Below are 15,184 nucleotides of genomic sequence, written 5' to 3'. Positions count from 1 at the left end.
GCCACATAAAAAACCTTGATCTTTCCATAAATTAGTATGCTTATCTGCAAATTTATAGTGAGACCCGGACTTGAGTTTTTATAAATTAAGAATGTTATTATACTTATTATTTATTGATCTCCTGGATGTAAAGTAAAGTTTTTATATTATCTATGCATTCATTTGAAATTACGAACGGAATGAATGGTTCTGAAGAAAAATCAGAGTTTTTGTTTTTAAATGTATGAGATTTCACTGCAGGCTGTTTAATACGTGGTAATATCAGGGGCGGCTCACTCCGCGATTCTATCGCCGCGCTACAAGTACATGCTAGCGGCCGCGAGTTCGCGGCCTAATCAGGGGTGGCGCGCGTTCTCACGGAACGCACGTTCGCACTTTCTATTGTTACTTTACGTCGCGAGTTTTTTTAAGGTTCATATGCGATGTCCACGTGTGGAATGGCTAATAATGCTTAGTTAAATAGACATCATGAATAAAATAGGACAATCTTACACATATCTTATTGATTAAGTCCCACGTAAATGTTCAATAAGGCTTGTGATGCTGAAGGCTTAAACAAAAATATATAAATACTGTATATATACCTAGAAAGTAGTCAAGACTTGAATAAATAAAACAAATTTTCTGATAATTAATCTGAGAATTAATTCGTTTTAATCCATAGGCAACCCTATCATCCGACGCTGCGCACGTGCGGCTCGTTTCTTTGTTAGAATTTTGTAGGCATTTAAAAAGGCGGCATTTCGTGAACATCAGTGGGCCTTCTGTACTTGTACTATTATATATTCTGTGGTAATATGTACATTGTTGTTATACACACAGTTTTCCGCCTATGAATATAGCCATCAGATATATGGGATCGGTCAAGGTGCATCGTCAAGGCCATAAGGCGTGTTCCGATATTTATGCGCGCCCCACCCGCTCAGATGTATATGATAGCGACTGTATATCGACAACAAAGTCATGAATAAGAAACATTGACATTAGCAATGCAGATTTGACATTTGTATGAGTGAAAGTACGACGGGGCGATCACCTTGTATTGCAATACACTTAACAAATAATTTAGCGTTGAAAGTTTAAGAAAGATAAATAAAAGTGCATACATTGTATGATTGTACTAGAATCACGCCTGTATCCCATAAAGGGGTAGGCAGAGCACATGAAACTACTCAAACTTCAGTGCCACTCAAGGTGAAGCAATAAAATACCACGTGCATTTCTTTACTTGCACCAAAACTTAAGGTAGAGTCGAAAATTGGACCAGTGGCTTGTTTCTCGAAAGGTACAAGCCTTGTATTACAAGTGTGTTTCCATGACAACCCATACGATTTGACAGTTCACGCACTTGTAATACAAGGCTTGTACCTTTCGAGAAACAGGACCCAGGGGCCCATTTCTCGAAGCTACAATTTACAAGTGGTAGTCAATGAGCCCGTTTCTCGAAAGGTACAAGCCTTGTATTACAAAATACAAATACAAAATACAAAATCATTTATTCAGCAAATAGGCCACGGGGGCACTTTTACATGTCAACATTACAGAGTATTCATTAAAGTTAAACAAATGAAATTAATAGAAATATTAACTAAAAATATTAATCATAAGCAAAGTAGCTATACACTGATTACAAGTGTGTTTCCATGACAACTCATACGATTTGACAGTTCGCGCACTTGTAATACAAGGCTTGTACAGTCAAGTGTAAAAATATGGGTGCGTACAACTTATCAAAAATATGTCCCATAGCACTTGTCGGCGGAATAAGGTCTCGGTACATATTTTTGAGCGGATAAAATCGATACGTATTTTTGCACTTGACTGTACCTTTCGAGAAACAGGCCCCAGGGGCCCATTTCTCGAAGCTACAATTTACAAGTGGTAGTCAATGTCTAATATGACAAGTTGAAAAGAGACTTACGCTTGTAACTTGCATTGTAACTTTCAGTTTTGATTTGAGAAATGGGCCCCAGGGCAGGGGCGGCTCACTCCGCGATCCTTTCACCGCGCTACAAGTACATGCCGGCGGCCGCGTGTTCGCGGCCCATTCAGTGGCGACGACCTTCGCGCGGTGCAATAGAATTCAATGTGAACTCTGCACGCGTGCGGTCCGTTTGTTAATGTAGGTAATAATTTAGAATGGTGGCGTTTTGTGAACTTCAAAGGAGTGAGCCTTCTGTACTTGTACTATTATATATTCTGTGCCCAGGGTCAAATTTTTCGAAGCTACAAGTTACATTTTACAAGTGGTTGTCAATGTCTAATATGACAAGTTGGAAAGGGACTTCCGCTTGTAACTTGTAACTTTTAGTTTTGAGAAATGGGCCCCAGTGGCCCAGTATTGGCCTTGGCTTGTGTGGTGGCCTTGTATTACAAGTGTGTTTCCATGACAACCCATACGATTTGACAGTTCGCGCACTTGTAAGTTGTAATGCGTACAAGCCTTTCGAGAAACGGGCCCCAGGCCTACGAAATGTAACGTTGATAATGGAAAATTGGAAATTCCATATTACTAGTAAGTTCGGGAAAAATCAAAATAAAAACGGTAAAATACATGAAAAGTCTTCAAATATTTGATGTATATGTAAATTAAACTAACATTTAAAACTCATTTGATGTAGGTACAATTTCGAATGACTAAACATTTTATACGCTTTCTAGGAACAATGTCAGATTCATCTAAATTATTAGCATACAATCAAAACGCTTGGAATGATACATCCTGAAGATAAATCCAGTTTAAAGCTTGTGCAGTGAATCAGAGTTGTGGCATTTTGGTGGTTAAAACATAATGGGACTGTCAAAGGTCAGTAAAAATATGTATATGTGAATAGTTTTGAGATTAAATACTTTTTTCTTTTATTTGAGCATTTCTTTTTTTTTGCCATTTTGTTTTATTATGATTTTTCTAGGGAATTTTAGGTCAATTGTACTCAGAATCACGAGTACTTTCAACACTGGGAGACAAAAAGTGTCCCAGTTCTTCTTTTGTTACCCCACACAACATGTACTGAAAATGGTAACAAAATAAGAAAAAAATCGTATGGGACATTTTTTTTAACTACTAGGATTGAAAAAGCTAGTGATTCTGAGTAGAAATAACATATTTTTTTTCAAAAATATCACATTTGATGAAAGTGTCGAAAAAAAAGAAATGCTCATTTTCTGTATTCGGTTTAAAATAGTACATTAGGTACGAGACAAGTGCGAAAAAGAGGAAGTTCGTAACGAGTGGTAATAAATTAAAATACGACTAAAAATTATTAATTAAATCCAAAGAAATACGAATTTAATAAGAAAATTTTACCTATGTAGATTATGTAGAACGAAATGCATATCCAAAACAAATTAAAATCTAATTTATATGGGTGTTAACACAGAACTTTATTTATATAGAAGAAACAAGTTCATATATTTGTATAGGGGCCGAGCGTGTCAAATTTTGTACTGAAGTTGTTTCTTGCCTGTAATTTTAAATATGTCTCAGGCTCTTGATTGTTCATAATTTTTGTGTTGTTGCAATTGAATATCACGTAACGAGGCATTTTTTATGTTTTGATTGACTTCAACTTACAAAAATTGACGCCCGAAAGCTGCAAGCTGCGAGTAAAGACGGACAACTCAGTGGATTTCACTGAGTTCATTTGACACGCTAAGTAGATACGTTTGCTTGATCTATGGTATATATGACATCTGTGGGTGTTAACAAGAATAAAAATATGAACATGAAATTTTGTGCGCTTTGTAGATTGTAGATATAGGTTCCGTAAAAAGTAGGTAGCAATAAAGTACATTAGAGCAGTGCCCGTCAACTTTGTACATAGCCACGTCAGCAAATTTTAATTGATTCTATTTTGTTACTAACATTTAGTAATATAAGTCAACTTTCGTAAGATATATATACAGGATAATTGTTATAATTAAGAAAATATAGATACTAGAGAACCTTAATGACGAAATAAAACTTACTAAAATCTCAATTCATTAGAAGAATCTTGGTAACCAAATAGGAATAATAAAAACAAATTTAACATTTTCCTTAATTTTTGTACAAACTTTTCAAGAACTGCTGATTACATAAATAATTGTTCAGAAAACGCTATATTTCTCAATTCGCTTGAACATGATGATCTTCATCTGGATGACGGCCAGCAGCCACTCAGGAATGAGAGTGACGTAGCGAATGTCGTGCCAAGTTCTCTGCCCTTCTAGACGGAACTGGATCTGCAAAAATACAGGGTGGTTGTAATAGGGATGACGACTTTTTTTTTTAGTATGAATAGGTAGACGTTTGACCACGATCACACCACGGCTACATAAAACATATCGTCACTACTTTTAAAAAAACTTGTATCTTCGTCTGTATATGAAAAGAAAATTGTAGTAAGTATGTATGGAATGCATATAGACTTACTGCGTTTCAACTTTGAGGAGCAGCGTGAGATACGAGAATTTTTCAAAGTCGTGACGATGTGGCATTATTTTTAGTCCGTTAAATTAGATCGCCCAATAATACTGAACACGTATTTTTCATTTTTTCTAATAGCATCAAAGTTCCGGAGGTCACGTACCGTGAAACTTCAACGCAATTTACCGTCGTCATTTTTCGTTTACGAGAAAAAAGAAAAAATGAAATAAATTTGGACACAGTCATAGTCCAATTTTTTTTTTGATAATCTAACTGACGGACTAAATCGTTTTTTTTTAGTCGTCTCGCCTTGTGTTTATTACCTGGTAATAATTTCAGGATATGGTGGGCTGGCTATGTAAAAATAAAATATTTAGTTCAATTAAACCCAGATTTTTACCCCTATCATTAAACGTACAATAAAAGGGAAACTTTTTTTTTGGGTTCTGTATCTACTAGACAGAACCCAAAAATATATAAATATTATTACAGACGTAATATGTATGTAGGTACTAGGCACATTAGGTATACTAGCCCCGATGCATATGTATTCGTCTAGTCAGACCATTTTTTTTTGGTTCTCCTGTTTGTACAAAAATAATGTCTTAGTTCAAAAATCATTAATGTCTAATGCTAATACTAATCTAGTTTATTTTTTATGGCAGTATTGTACATTAACTAAATCTAAGTACCTAAACTAAAATTCATAATCCTACGGACTAAATTGACAAATGACTGACAGGAACAGCAAAATAAAAATAGTGAAGGGTATATATCGATAACAATATATCGACAAGTTGTAAAGTACATATAACAGAAAAGTTTAAATCCACTGCATCGGGGCTAGTAGTACACTTGCTTACCTCAGGGACTGGGGTGCTATTATGAGGATGGGTAAACTTCTCCTGTACTCTGAAGTAGACGGTAACCGTGGCTTGTGGTATGGGGTACTGTGGTGTAGGCTGGCTGAATATCGCCTAAAACAATATAAAAATCTAACATACAATTACGCCTGTATCCCATAAAGGCGTATGCAGATAGGGCTGCCATCTCGAATTTCGCCAAACCCGGACAAAGATTCAAAAAACCCGGACATTTGGGGTAAATCGCATGTTTTCCCCGGACGAGTCCGAAAAATTTTTATTTAACCTTTAATTTTTATCCACTTTTTTTTTTAACTTCACACAATGTGTAATTTGCAATAAACAATAAAAAAAAAAATAACAATTTTTCTTACAAAAAAATAAAATTTGTCTCTTTTTAGGGTTCCGTACTAAGGTACAAAAGGAACCCTTATGGTACAACTCTGTCCGTCTGTCTGTCCGTCTGTCATATTACTAAATATCTCGAGACTATTTATGCTATCGATTTGAAATTTGGACAAGTTATGTTATGAACATTGTTAACCGCTATAAATTGAAAGTATTAGGTATTTAATTTTATTTATCAATATAAATTATATAAAATGGCCAAACTAAAAGGGGGCCAAACTGTAAATTTCAAGTTACTAGGTCAAGTAGGGTATCGTTAGAAAGAGCTCAAATAACAAAACTATATCTTATATTTTTTTTTGTCAAAAAAAAAAAGATATTCGAAGGAAAATGTAAAAAATATACCGTTCTCCCCCCCCCCCCCTTATCTCCGAAGTTTACGAACGAAATATTGTGAAAATTTTACGAAACATTGATCTTATACTAAATATTACAGGAAAAATAAAATCAAGTCTGTATCAAGGAATTTTTTTTAATTGACAAGAAACTTCAATTTCAACTTTCATTTTTACCACCCTTGCATACCTATACATATTATACATCCATATCGTAATTATCGTATTTCAAAATTAGACGAGATTGTACCTAAAACATTATCTTTCAAATAAAGTGAAAACTGTCGGTTAACATTATAAAGAGTTATCCCTCAAAAAACATCATACTATACTTCTTCTAACTTAAGAGTTGTGCTCTTATCGGTGGAGCAATCTCCAACTCGTCCGGTCTTCTGCCAACTCCTTCACCTTCTGGTACGACACGACCTGAACCTTTTCTTTAATTTGTTTGAAATAGTTTCTCCTATTCCCCTCTTTCCTTCTACTTTTCCTTCTACGATGTTTTTGAGAAACAGGTCGTGTCGTAGCAGATGTCCAACTAGTACGCCTCTTCTGGGGGCCGATTTTTGAGTCTCACTGTCACTAAAATACCGGTTGAAAACGGTGAATTGCCTATTATTTTCAGTGACAATTTTCTGAATTCGAACGCCGTGAGACTAAAAAATCGGCCCCCTGTTTTCTATTGTCTTTAATATATTTCTTTTTTCTTTAATCCTATCTAGAGGTAGAACTCTAGCATTTGATATTTTTTCTGTCCAACTAATCCCTTCCATTCTCCGCCAGCACCACATCTCATTGTCCACGTCTCGTTTCATACTATACAGGTCGCGCAAATTAGTTAGAGAATGCACCGAGAGACGGCGCTATACTGTACACAATAATGCTCATTAGTACCTATACTTCTAGTCAAGTCATTAGAGTTAATTATATGAGATGAGATTTTTTTAACCATTTAAAGTTTGTACGAATACGGAACCCTCGGTGGGCGAGTACGAGTCGCACTTGGCCGGTTTCTTATTATGTAATCAGATATTAGTTAATCAGTCAACTTAAATTCGCTGATGAATACTTAAATTACTTAATTATTAAATACTTAAATAGAACAACAAGTGCAGTGATATACACGCATCAGCTATCAGCTGCTAGTGTATCAAATAATATAATAATAATAATAAATTCGATGGGGTGCTTCCTTACATGAAAAGTGTCCGGGTTTTCCCCGGACACTTCTTGACACCCCGCCCGGACGGACCCCGGACGGCCTCCAAACTAGGACAAATCCGGGGAAACCCGGACGGATGGCAGCCCTATATGCAGAGCACATGAAACTATAGGTGAAAAAAGTGTTTGAATAGAGAACACATAATTATTTAAAATTGCTAACACAAACAAAACAAACGCTTATTGGAAACACGTCACTCACACAAACAACAGGCGACTTTCTTAAATTTTTCACCTATACTCAAGTTTCAGTGACACTCTTGGCAAGGGTTGAAAGAAAACGAAATTACGACACTGCGGTGACAGGTTGCCAGCCTCTCGCCTACGCCACAATTTAACCCATATCCCACAGTCGACTCTCGTCCCTGGTGGTGACGGGTTAAGATTTTCACCACCCACTTTCTTGCAGTGGGTGTCGTAGAAGTCGACATTACCTAAGTACCTATTCAGACTATTCAGAGAAGGGTATTGTCTTGGTGATTCTGATTATTGAAACAAATTGATCTAGGAATAATTTTTATTGCCATATTGTCACACTTAATACAGAAGCAAATAACAGGCAGTTCAAACTAATTATTTTAAGTTCTTTATTACCAGAATATTATTTATTTGTTTTTTAAATTCGTATGAATTCTAACAATAATTTTTAAATTCTGAAAAAATAATTAAAAATCTGAGTAAAATACTTTGCACTAGCTTTACCTAAACGTTAAAATATGAACTTCAAAACTATTTGCTCTCTGTTTCAAAGATACATTTTCTGAATACCGCTACCGCTACAGTCATCGTTTTTAAAAACATGAAAACTAAGCATTTGTATAAAAAATCTCTAGCTAATAATTATCTAGGCACAGCCAAAATTATAGGTACTATAAAATTGTAGAAAAAAAAGCAAAAAATTTATTCCCGTACCGGGAATCGAACCCGAGCCTCCTGGGTGAAAGCCAGGTATCCTAGCCACTAGACCATACGGGAGATGACGGAACGGCCGAAATTATGTGTTATAATCTACACACGAGGCTCGAGTGACGTCAGGGCTCGATAATGACATCAATTACCTTGGAATATTTTTATTTCGGTCTCTGTATTTGATATTGAGTGATATTGATAACATTGACATAAATAATATATTAAAGTTAATAGAAAAATGTACAATAAGGACAATAAATTCTATTTTTAGTGACGTCATTAAAAAAAAACACTTGACACGGAACAAAACACAAAAATTCTACCAATCTAAATTAAAAATGGGTCACATGTTTGATGATCATGAGCAGATGTTTCGATGCCAAAATAGTTCACCTACCCCTATATTATTTGTATTTTCTCACCCGAACTTCGATTGTCATTAACAAAAAAAATAGGTGGAAAATATGGTTTATGGGTCTAAATTTAAACAATAGGAAAATATTATCTTGCCAAAAGTATCTTAAGGATTAATATGCTGTTTGATGTTTATCTATAGGAAAATCTCTTGCCTCATAGTAGTAATAATGACACGGCTCATCAACATCCCCGCCCTTATAGTTGATGCAGAAGAGGAAGAGATCAGTCAGCTTCCAGTTGAACCTGGTAAAAAAACAATGAGTAAGTAATTCATAACTATGATTTGACTTGTTTTTAAAGTTGTACATGCATTTCTGACGCTAAAAGAAGGAGAAAAAATATGCATGAACAAATCTTGAGCAAATCTTGGTAATATTTTTTTCGATGTATTTTCACAAAAAAGTTAAGTAAGTAACTTATGTTATTTATAATAAAAAGGCATTCAAAATTATTTTTTGTAAACCTAATTGTTTAAACGTTTTCTTGACACTTTTTGACATTCTATCGATAACTAGTGAGACTATGTTCGACGCTTTTAAAATGTTCCTGAGTCATGGGTGTTTTCTATGTATAGGTATAAGTATGTATTTATCTATATAAGTAAGTATATCGTCGCCTAGCACCCAGCACAAGCTTTGCTTAGTTTGGGGCTAGGTTGATCTGTGTAAGGTGTCCCCAATATTTATTTATTGTATTTATTTATTTATATTCTGATTGATTGATTGAACCTGATGGTGTCGTCGATGAGATGCTCCGCTGTGATGGCCAGTGGAGCTCGAAGGCCGGTGATGTTTAGCTTAGGCTTTCTGCCGAAGAGCTCTCGACATCCTGGAGACAGAAAAAGAGTTTTAAGAAAAAATTGTGGCGTAGGCGAGAGGCTGGCAACCTGTCACTGCAATGACACAATTTCGTTTTCTTTTAACCCTTTGCCAAGAGTGGTACTAGTTGTTTCATGTGCTCTTCCTTCTCCTTCCCTATTGAAGTAGACTGCTGGACATAGAACCTTGCTTTTGGTACCGTCTTGCTGGAAGAACATTGGCTTTTTTTGATACACAGAGTTTCTTTCATAAGTGTTGCACGAAGGAGAGGTCCGGATTGTCACAAATACACGTAATGGGCATGACACACATTAACGTTAGCGGCGGGCATTGAAACTAATTCGATCTTAGAAGAGTAACCCTTAATAAGGCAGAAGCATTTGTCAAAAATTACTCAAAAATTCTAATGAACACAAGTTAAATTATAATCTATTGAAAATATTTCAACTTGTGCTGTCTTAAAGTAGTCACACTACTATGTATATAAATTAAAACCGAAATAAATTACACATATGAAAGAAAAAGTGACCAAGTCCTCTGGTGCCTGAGGCTGGAACTCAAAAATTACTCAAGTCTAAAATAATGGTGGTAAATATGTACATATATCGAGAGTTTACTGGTGAAACCCGATAATTTGAACAAAGTTGTTATTTCAAGGACAAATTATCTCGATAAATCTGTTTCACCAGTAAACCCTCGATATGCTGTCTGCCAGAAAGTCTGGAAGTCTACTAAGTGACGGCATCACCAGATGTGCACCTAGTCACCCTAGTTAAGTGAATATCGAAAAGGTTTTTCCAATGTAAGTATAGACGTCTTGCGACCTGACTTTGCGGATGAAGAATCTTACATTCAATGGTGTATAGGACAACGTGACAAATCGTCACTACTTAAAAAAAAACTTGTATCTTCTTCTGTCAATGAAAAGAAAAATGTAATAAGTATGTATGCAATGCATATAGACTTACTGCGTTTTAACTTTGAGGAGCAGTGTGAGATACGAGATTGTTTCAAAGTAGTGACGAAATGCTTATAATTTAACTAGCTTTTGCCTGCGGCTTCGCTCGCGTTAGAAAGAGACAAAAAGTAGCCTATGTCACTCTCCATCCCTTCAACTACCTCCACTTAAAAAATCACGTCAGTTCGTCGCTCCGTTTTGCCGTGAAAGATGGACAAACAAACAGACACACACACTTTCCCATTTATAATATTAGTATGGAAGTATGGATTACGTGCAAGTTCCTTCAAAGTTTGACGCTGTCCTAGTTGCTCCTTGGCTCTGTTCACAACGGACACCACAGTGTCTAGAGCCACCTCTTCAATCGGCTGCAGTTCTGGATACGGATCAGACAATAAATCCATGGTTAATAATATAAATGCAAATATAAGATAAAATACGATAAATAAACACTCGTGCAATGTCAATGTCTGAGTGACAGGTTTATCTTTTTCTGAGATAAGAACTCCTTGGTAAAGAAAATAGTTAAAAAGTTTTTATCAAGCCTTTGATTCCTTGGCCTTAGAAGAGTGGTTAAGTATAGCCTGTCAACCAAATTTTGGCAGTAGCAATGTACATCAAACTAAAGTATGGTATCCTTATGAAAGGAACAAAAACCAGCAATGTACGTCGAACAGCCACAGATATATTTTTTTCAAGGGGCTCGCTCCTTCCTTACGAATTAGACAATGTATTAAAAAGGGACGGATATGTGCTAGTTATTTCTCTTTTTGGTAGGGTGGAGATTTCCACAGATAAGATACAAATGACACGCGAAGTTCCACGAATTTCCACCGATTTTCAAAACTAGTGTTGCTAGCCCGCGATTTTTCAAATTTGCCGCATTTTTCTAGTGACAAGATTTGGTTGACGGTCTATATATTTAATTTTCCTTTTGTATACGTTGCATTGCAAATACTATTTAATTAGCTTAAGATAAGAATATAAATAGATAAGACTATTCAAAAGAGCTCTGCAATGCCATGCTCGGTATCAAGATTCGAGATCGGGTAAGGAATGTCGAGATCCGTCGTCGCACCAAGGTGCAAGACGTTGGTTTCGTCATTACCAAACTAAAATGGAGTTGGGCGGGACATGCTAGGCAGAGTGATGGTAGGTGGACTAGAATGTTAACGGAATTTATTTATTTATTTATTTATTTATTCCAAGAAAAAAATCACAGCATTACAGCTTATACTTATAGGCCAATGCGCTGTAAAATTGAAATATTATGTTAAAATAAGCAAAAAGTATAAGCACACACACAAAACAAGTATTAGGTGGCCGCTTACATGTAAGAAGCGCTTGGCATCCGTTAGCTCGTTGGGTGAACGACATCCGAAAAATACTTTTTGTCTCTTTCTAACCCCCCACTTCCCTAAATTGGGGGTGGAATTTTATATGGAGCATTCCGCAATTCTCGAATTGAACGCTAGCGAGGCTGCGGGCAAAAGCTAGTACCTACTTTATAACTCCTCCAAAACGGAATTCATACCACTATAGTGCTATTTGGGTTACGCGAATATGACCATGTCTCTCAATTTCGTTCGCAGCTCAAGTGGCTCTCTATTCGTTTTCGTCGTAACTCTCACGTGCTGTCCCTTTTATATTCCATTCTTTTTAACCCAACGACTCCCCGCTATCTTAAGAACCGTTGCAGCTATCTCCGTTCTGCTCGGTCCTCTCAGAATTTGCTTCTTTCCGTTCCGTCGTCCTCGTCTAAATTCTATAACAACTCCTTTACATTTCAAGCTGTGCGGCTTTGGAATTCCCTACCCCTAAATATTAGACGCGCTCAATCTCCTACTTCTTTTAAGATACTTCTCAAGCTTCACTTTTTATCTGATCATTGATCAATGATACCTTGATAGACTTATGTCCCCTATAGCTGGCATGTAATTTGTTATATATTTATGTATTTGTATGTTTATGTATTGTATTTTATTTTTATGTGTGTATTTTATTTTGTTTTGCGTAGTATAGTTTGTGCTAGATTTCCTCTAAGTCTACATTTAGTACACCTACTTACAAGGTTAAATTTATTATTCTCCACTACCTAGGTTGTCTGGAAGAGATCGCTCTTTAGCGATAAGACCGCCTCTTGTTTTACCTCTTAAGTTGTTGTTTATACTTGCTATGTTGTTTCGTGTATTGAGGTGTGCAATAAAGAGTATTTGTATTGTATTGTATTGTGCTAATATGTGTAGTGTCTACCGCTAAAGTTAAACCTGCTTTCAAGTGCGCATGCGTCACCAGTGAAAGTAAATAGCCAGCCATGACTCAGTAACACAGTATTTTGAACACCCATTGTACTTATCGGCTAACCAATTAAACATTTACTTACTGACATACTTGCTATTATCTCTACTCATCATCATAATATCAGCCCTTTATCACAAGTGTTGTATCTATAGGTATACTAGCCTTTGCCCCGGCTTCGCTCGCGTAAAAAAGAGACAAAAAGTAGCCTCTGTCACTCTTCATCCCTTCAACTATCTCCACTTAAAAAATCACGTCAATTCGTCGCTCCGTTTTGCCATGAAAGATGGACAAACAAACAGACACAAACACTTTCCCATTTATAATAGTAGTATGGATATCTACTGACATCGGCATGCTCGGTATCAAAATTCAAGATGCCCAGATCCGTCGTCGCACCAAGGTACAAGACGTGGGTTTCGTCTTTGCCAAACTAAAATGGAGTTAGGTGGGACATGTTGCTATCACTTGCTAGGCACAGTAATGGCAAATGGACAAAAATGTTAACGGAATGGTGGCCGCTTACAGATAGCTATAGCGTAAGAAGCGCTTGGCAAAATGATGATGAAGAGGCCTCTCATTCTGAGATGGTCTCATCCAGAAGTGATCCACAATTTTTCGGATGTTGTCCATCCTATGAGACAACGGATAGCAGGCGCTTCTTACATCCAAATGAGGCCATCATTTTGCTAAAATATTAGTCTATTTGCCGTCACTTTGCCTAAACAAGTTTTGCTAAATTCCATTTTAGTTTGGTAACAAAACCCACGTTTTACACTTTGATGCGACTACGCATCTTGGCATTCCTAATTCGATATTGTAGCTTGATGATCAACTCAACTCAAAGTGAATGAACTGGTAGATTGTTGGTTAAAATTGACCTAAAATTTCCCTATTTATACTGTCACAATGTTTACGAGGGCTGTTCCGAAAGTTCCAAGTCCTCGAAAGTTATTAAAAACATCAAAAATATGTGCAGTAAGTAGGGCACAGGGGCACTTTTACATGTCAACATTACAATTAATAATAAGAATTGAACTAAAGGTGACTAAAGTAAGAAGCTACTATAACTAATAAGAGATGTATAGAGTCTCTAAATGTCAAAGTACGTTTAAAAAGTAAACATGATGAAAAACAAAATAACAACTGATAGAAATAAAAATATCTTTAGAGTTGTAAAAGACTAGATTTCACAACTTAAAATAATAAATATACTTAATCTATGTATGGTACTTACGTATGGTAGTGAAAGTTGGGTGTGGGAGAAAAGACATCAAAGTCAAATGAATGCCGTGGAAATGAGAGCGTTAAGAAGCATGGCTGGTGTGAAGTTGAGTGATAGGATCAGAAATAGCGTGATAAGAGAGAAGTGTGGATTGGATGTAGATGTGGTGACAAAGATTGAGATGGGTATGTTAAGGTGGTTCGGGCATGTAGAGAGGATGGATGAGAGGAGAGTAACGAAGAAAGTATATGAAAAAAGAGTGGAAGGGTCAGTTGGAAGTGGAAGACCTAGGCGAACTTTTCTTGTTCAAATCGGGGAAATATTGCAAAAAGGCCAGGTCAGAAGTACTCGAAACCGACGAGCGTGTATGAGAAACGTTATGAAAGTGTGTGAAGCGAAAGTGATTTGTCAGGATCGTAGTAAATGGAAATCCGTGATCTCTGCCTACCCCTCTGGGAAACAGGCGTGATTGTATGTATGTATGTATTTTTTTTCTTAGAGATGTATATGGTCTCCAAGAGTCAGAAAGAACAAAGTGCCTCAATGTAATCTTACGTAATAGTCGTTTGTTGCTCAGTCTCTACTTATGCGATTTGAATAAAATGAATACTTAATCAGTGGGATATTTCAATACACATTATATTTAAAAGAAATTATGAGACTATTAATTTGTTATATTTTTGTTAAAACACAGTACTGAAAGTGTCTTAAGAATTGATCATAAATGTACGCGTTGGTTAGGCGCCGACGCGTCCAAGCTAAATAAATATAAAAAATAAAGTAATCTCTATCTATAGGTACACAAATCTACATCATCTTAGTCCATAATGAAAAATCCCTCAAAAGAGTATAAGCAAAATTCAAATAGCCTCTTGGCGCCCAATGTACTTTCTGAAGTACATTTGGTTTCAATGGAATTTTAACTTTCATGTAAACAAATAAAATATAATTTTTTCTGTTTCTAAAATTTTTCGAACAAATTAAATTGAATTCAATCTCAAGTACAATAAGAATCAAAATTCCATAAAATTAGCATAAAATTGTATGGCGGGCGCTAGGAGGATAGGGTAGTTTCCTACTAGTCAAATCAGCTTTTTTTTAAGAACTGTCAAAACGATTTACTTATATGGAATAACTATGAAATACTGAGGAGTGACGTCACGGTCAATTCATTTACTTTATATCTTTCTCTTTTACTTATTAAATAAAAATTATGTTTAAACATAACTTCTGCCAAAATTTTTTCTTCTAATTATGTGGTGTTTTATGTCGTGCAATTCATAAAATATTTTATTTTAAGTAAAGAAACTATTAGCCTATTGCA

The 15,184-nt window shown here is 35.9% G+C and overlaps 1 protein-coding gene and 1 non-coding gene across 2 annotated transcripts; both read right to left on the bottom strand.

The window, feature by feature from the left end:
- Positions 1-3,959: 3,959 nt before the first annotated feature.
- LOC125235030 lies at positions 3,960-10,762 on the bottom strand. Its single transcript, XM_048141492.1, has 5 exons — positions 10,612-10,762; positions 9,290-9,389; positions 8,714-8,804; positions 5,272-5,385; positions 3,960-4,224 (listed from the first exon to the last, which is right to left on the bottom strand). The coding sequence occupies exons 1-5, from the start codon at positions 10,739-10,741 to the stop codon at positions 4,090-4,092; spliced, it is 570 nt and encodes a 189-aa protein (XP_047997449.1). The 5' UTR covers positions 10,742-10,762; the 3' UTR covers positions 3,960-4,089.
- Trnae-uuc lies at positions 8,139-8,210 on the bottom strand. The gene has a single exon. It is a non-coding gene; the product is annotated as a tRNA-Glu (tRNA).
- Positions 10,763-15,184: the final 4,422 nt, after the last annotated feature.

Source organism: Leguminivora glycinivorella, chromosome 16 (assembly GCF_023078275.1).
Source record: "Leguminivora glycinivorella isolate SPB_JAAS2020 chromosome 16, LegGlyc_1.1, whole genome shotgun sequence".
In the NCBI taxonomy this organism is placed as follows: domain Eukaryota; kingdom Metazoa; phylum Arthropoda; class Insecta; order Lepidoptera; family Tortricidae; genus Leguminivora; species Leguminivora glycinivorella.
This window is presented reverse-complemented; position numbering and strand designations above follow the sequence as displayed.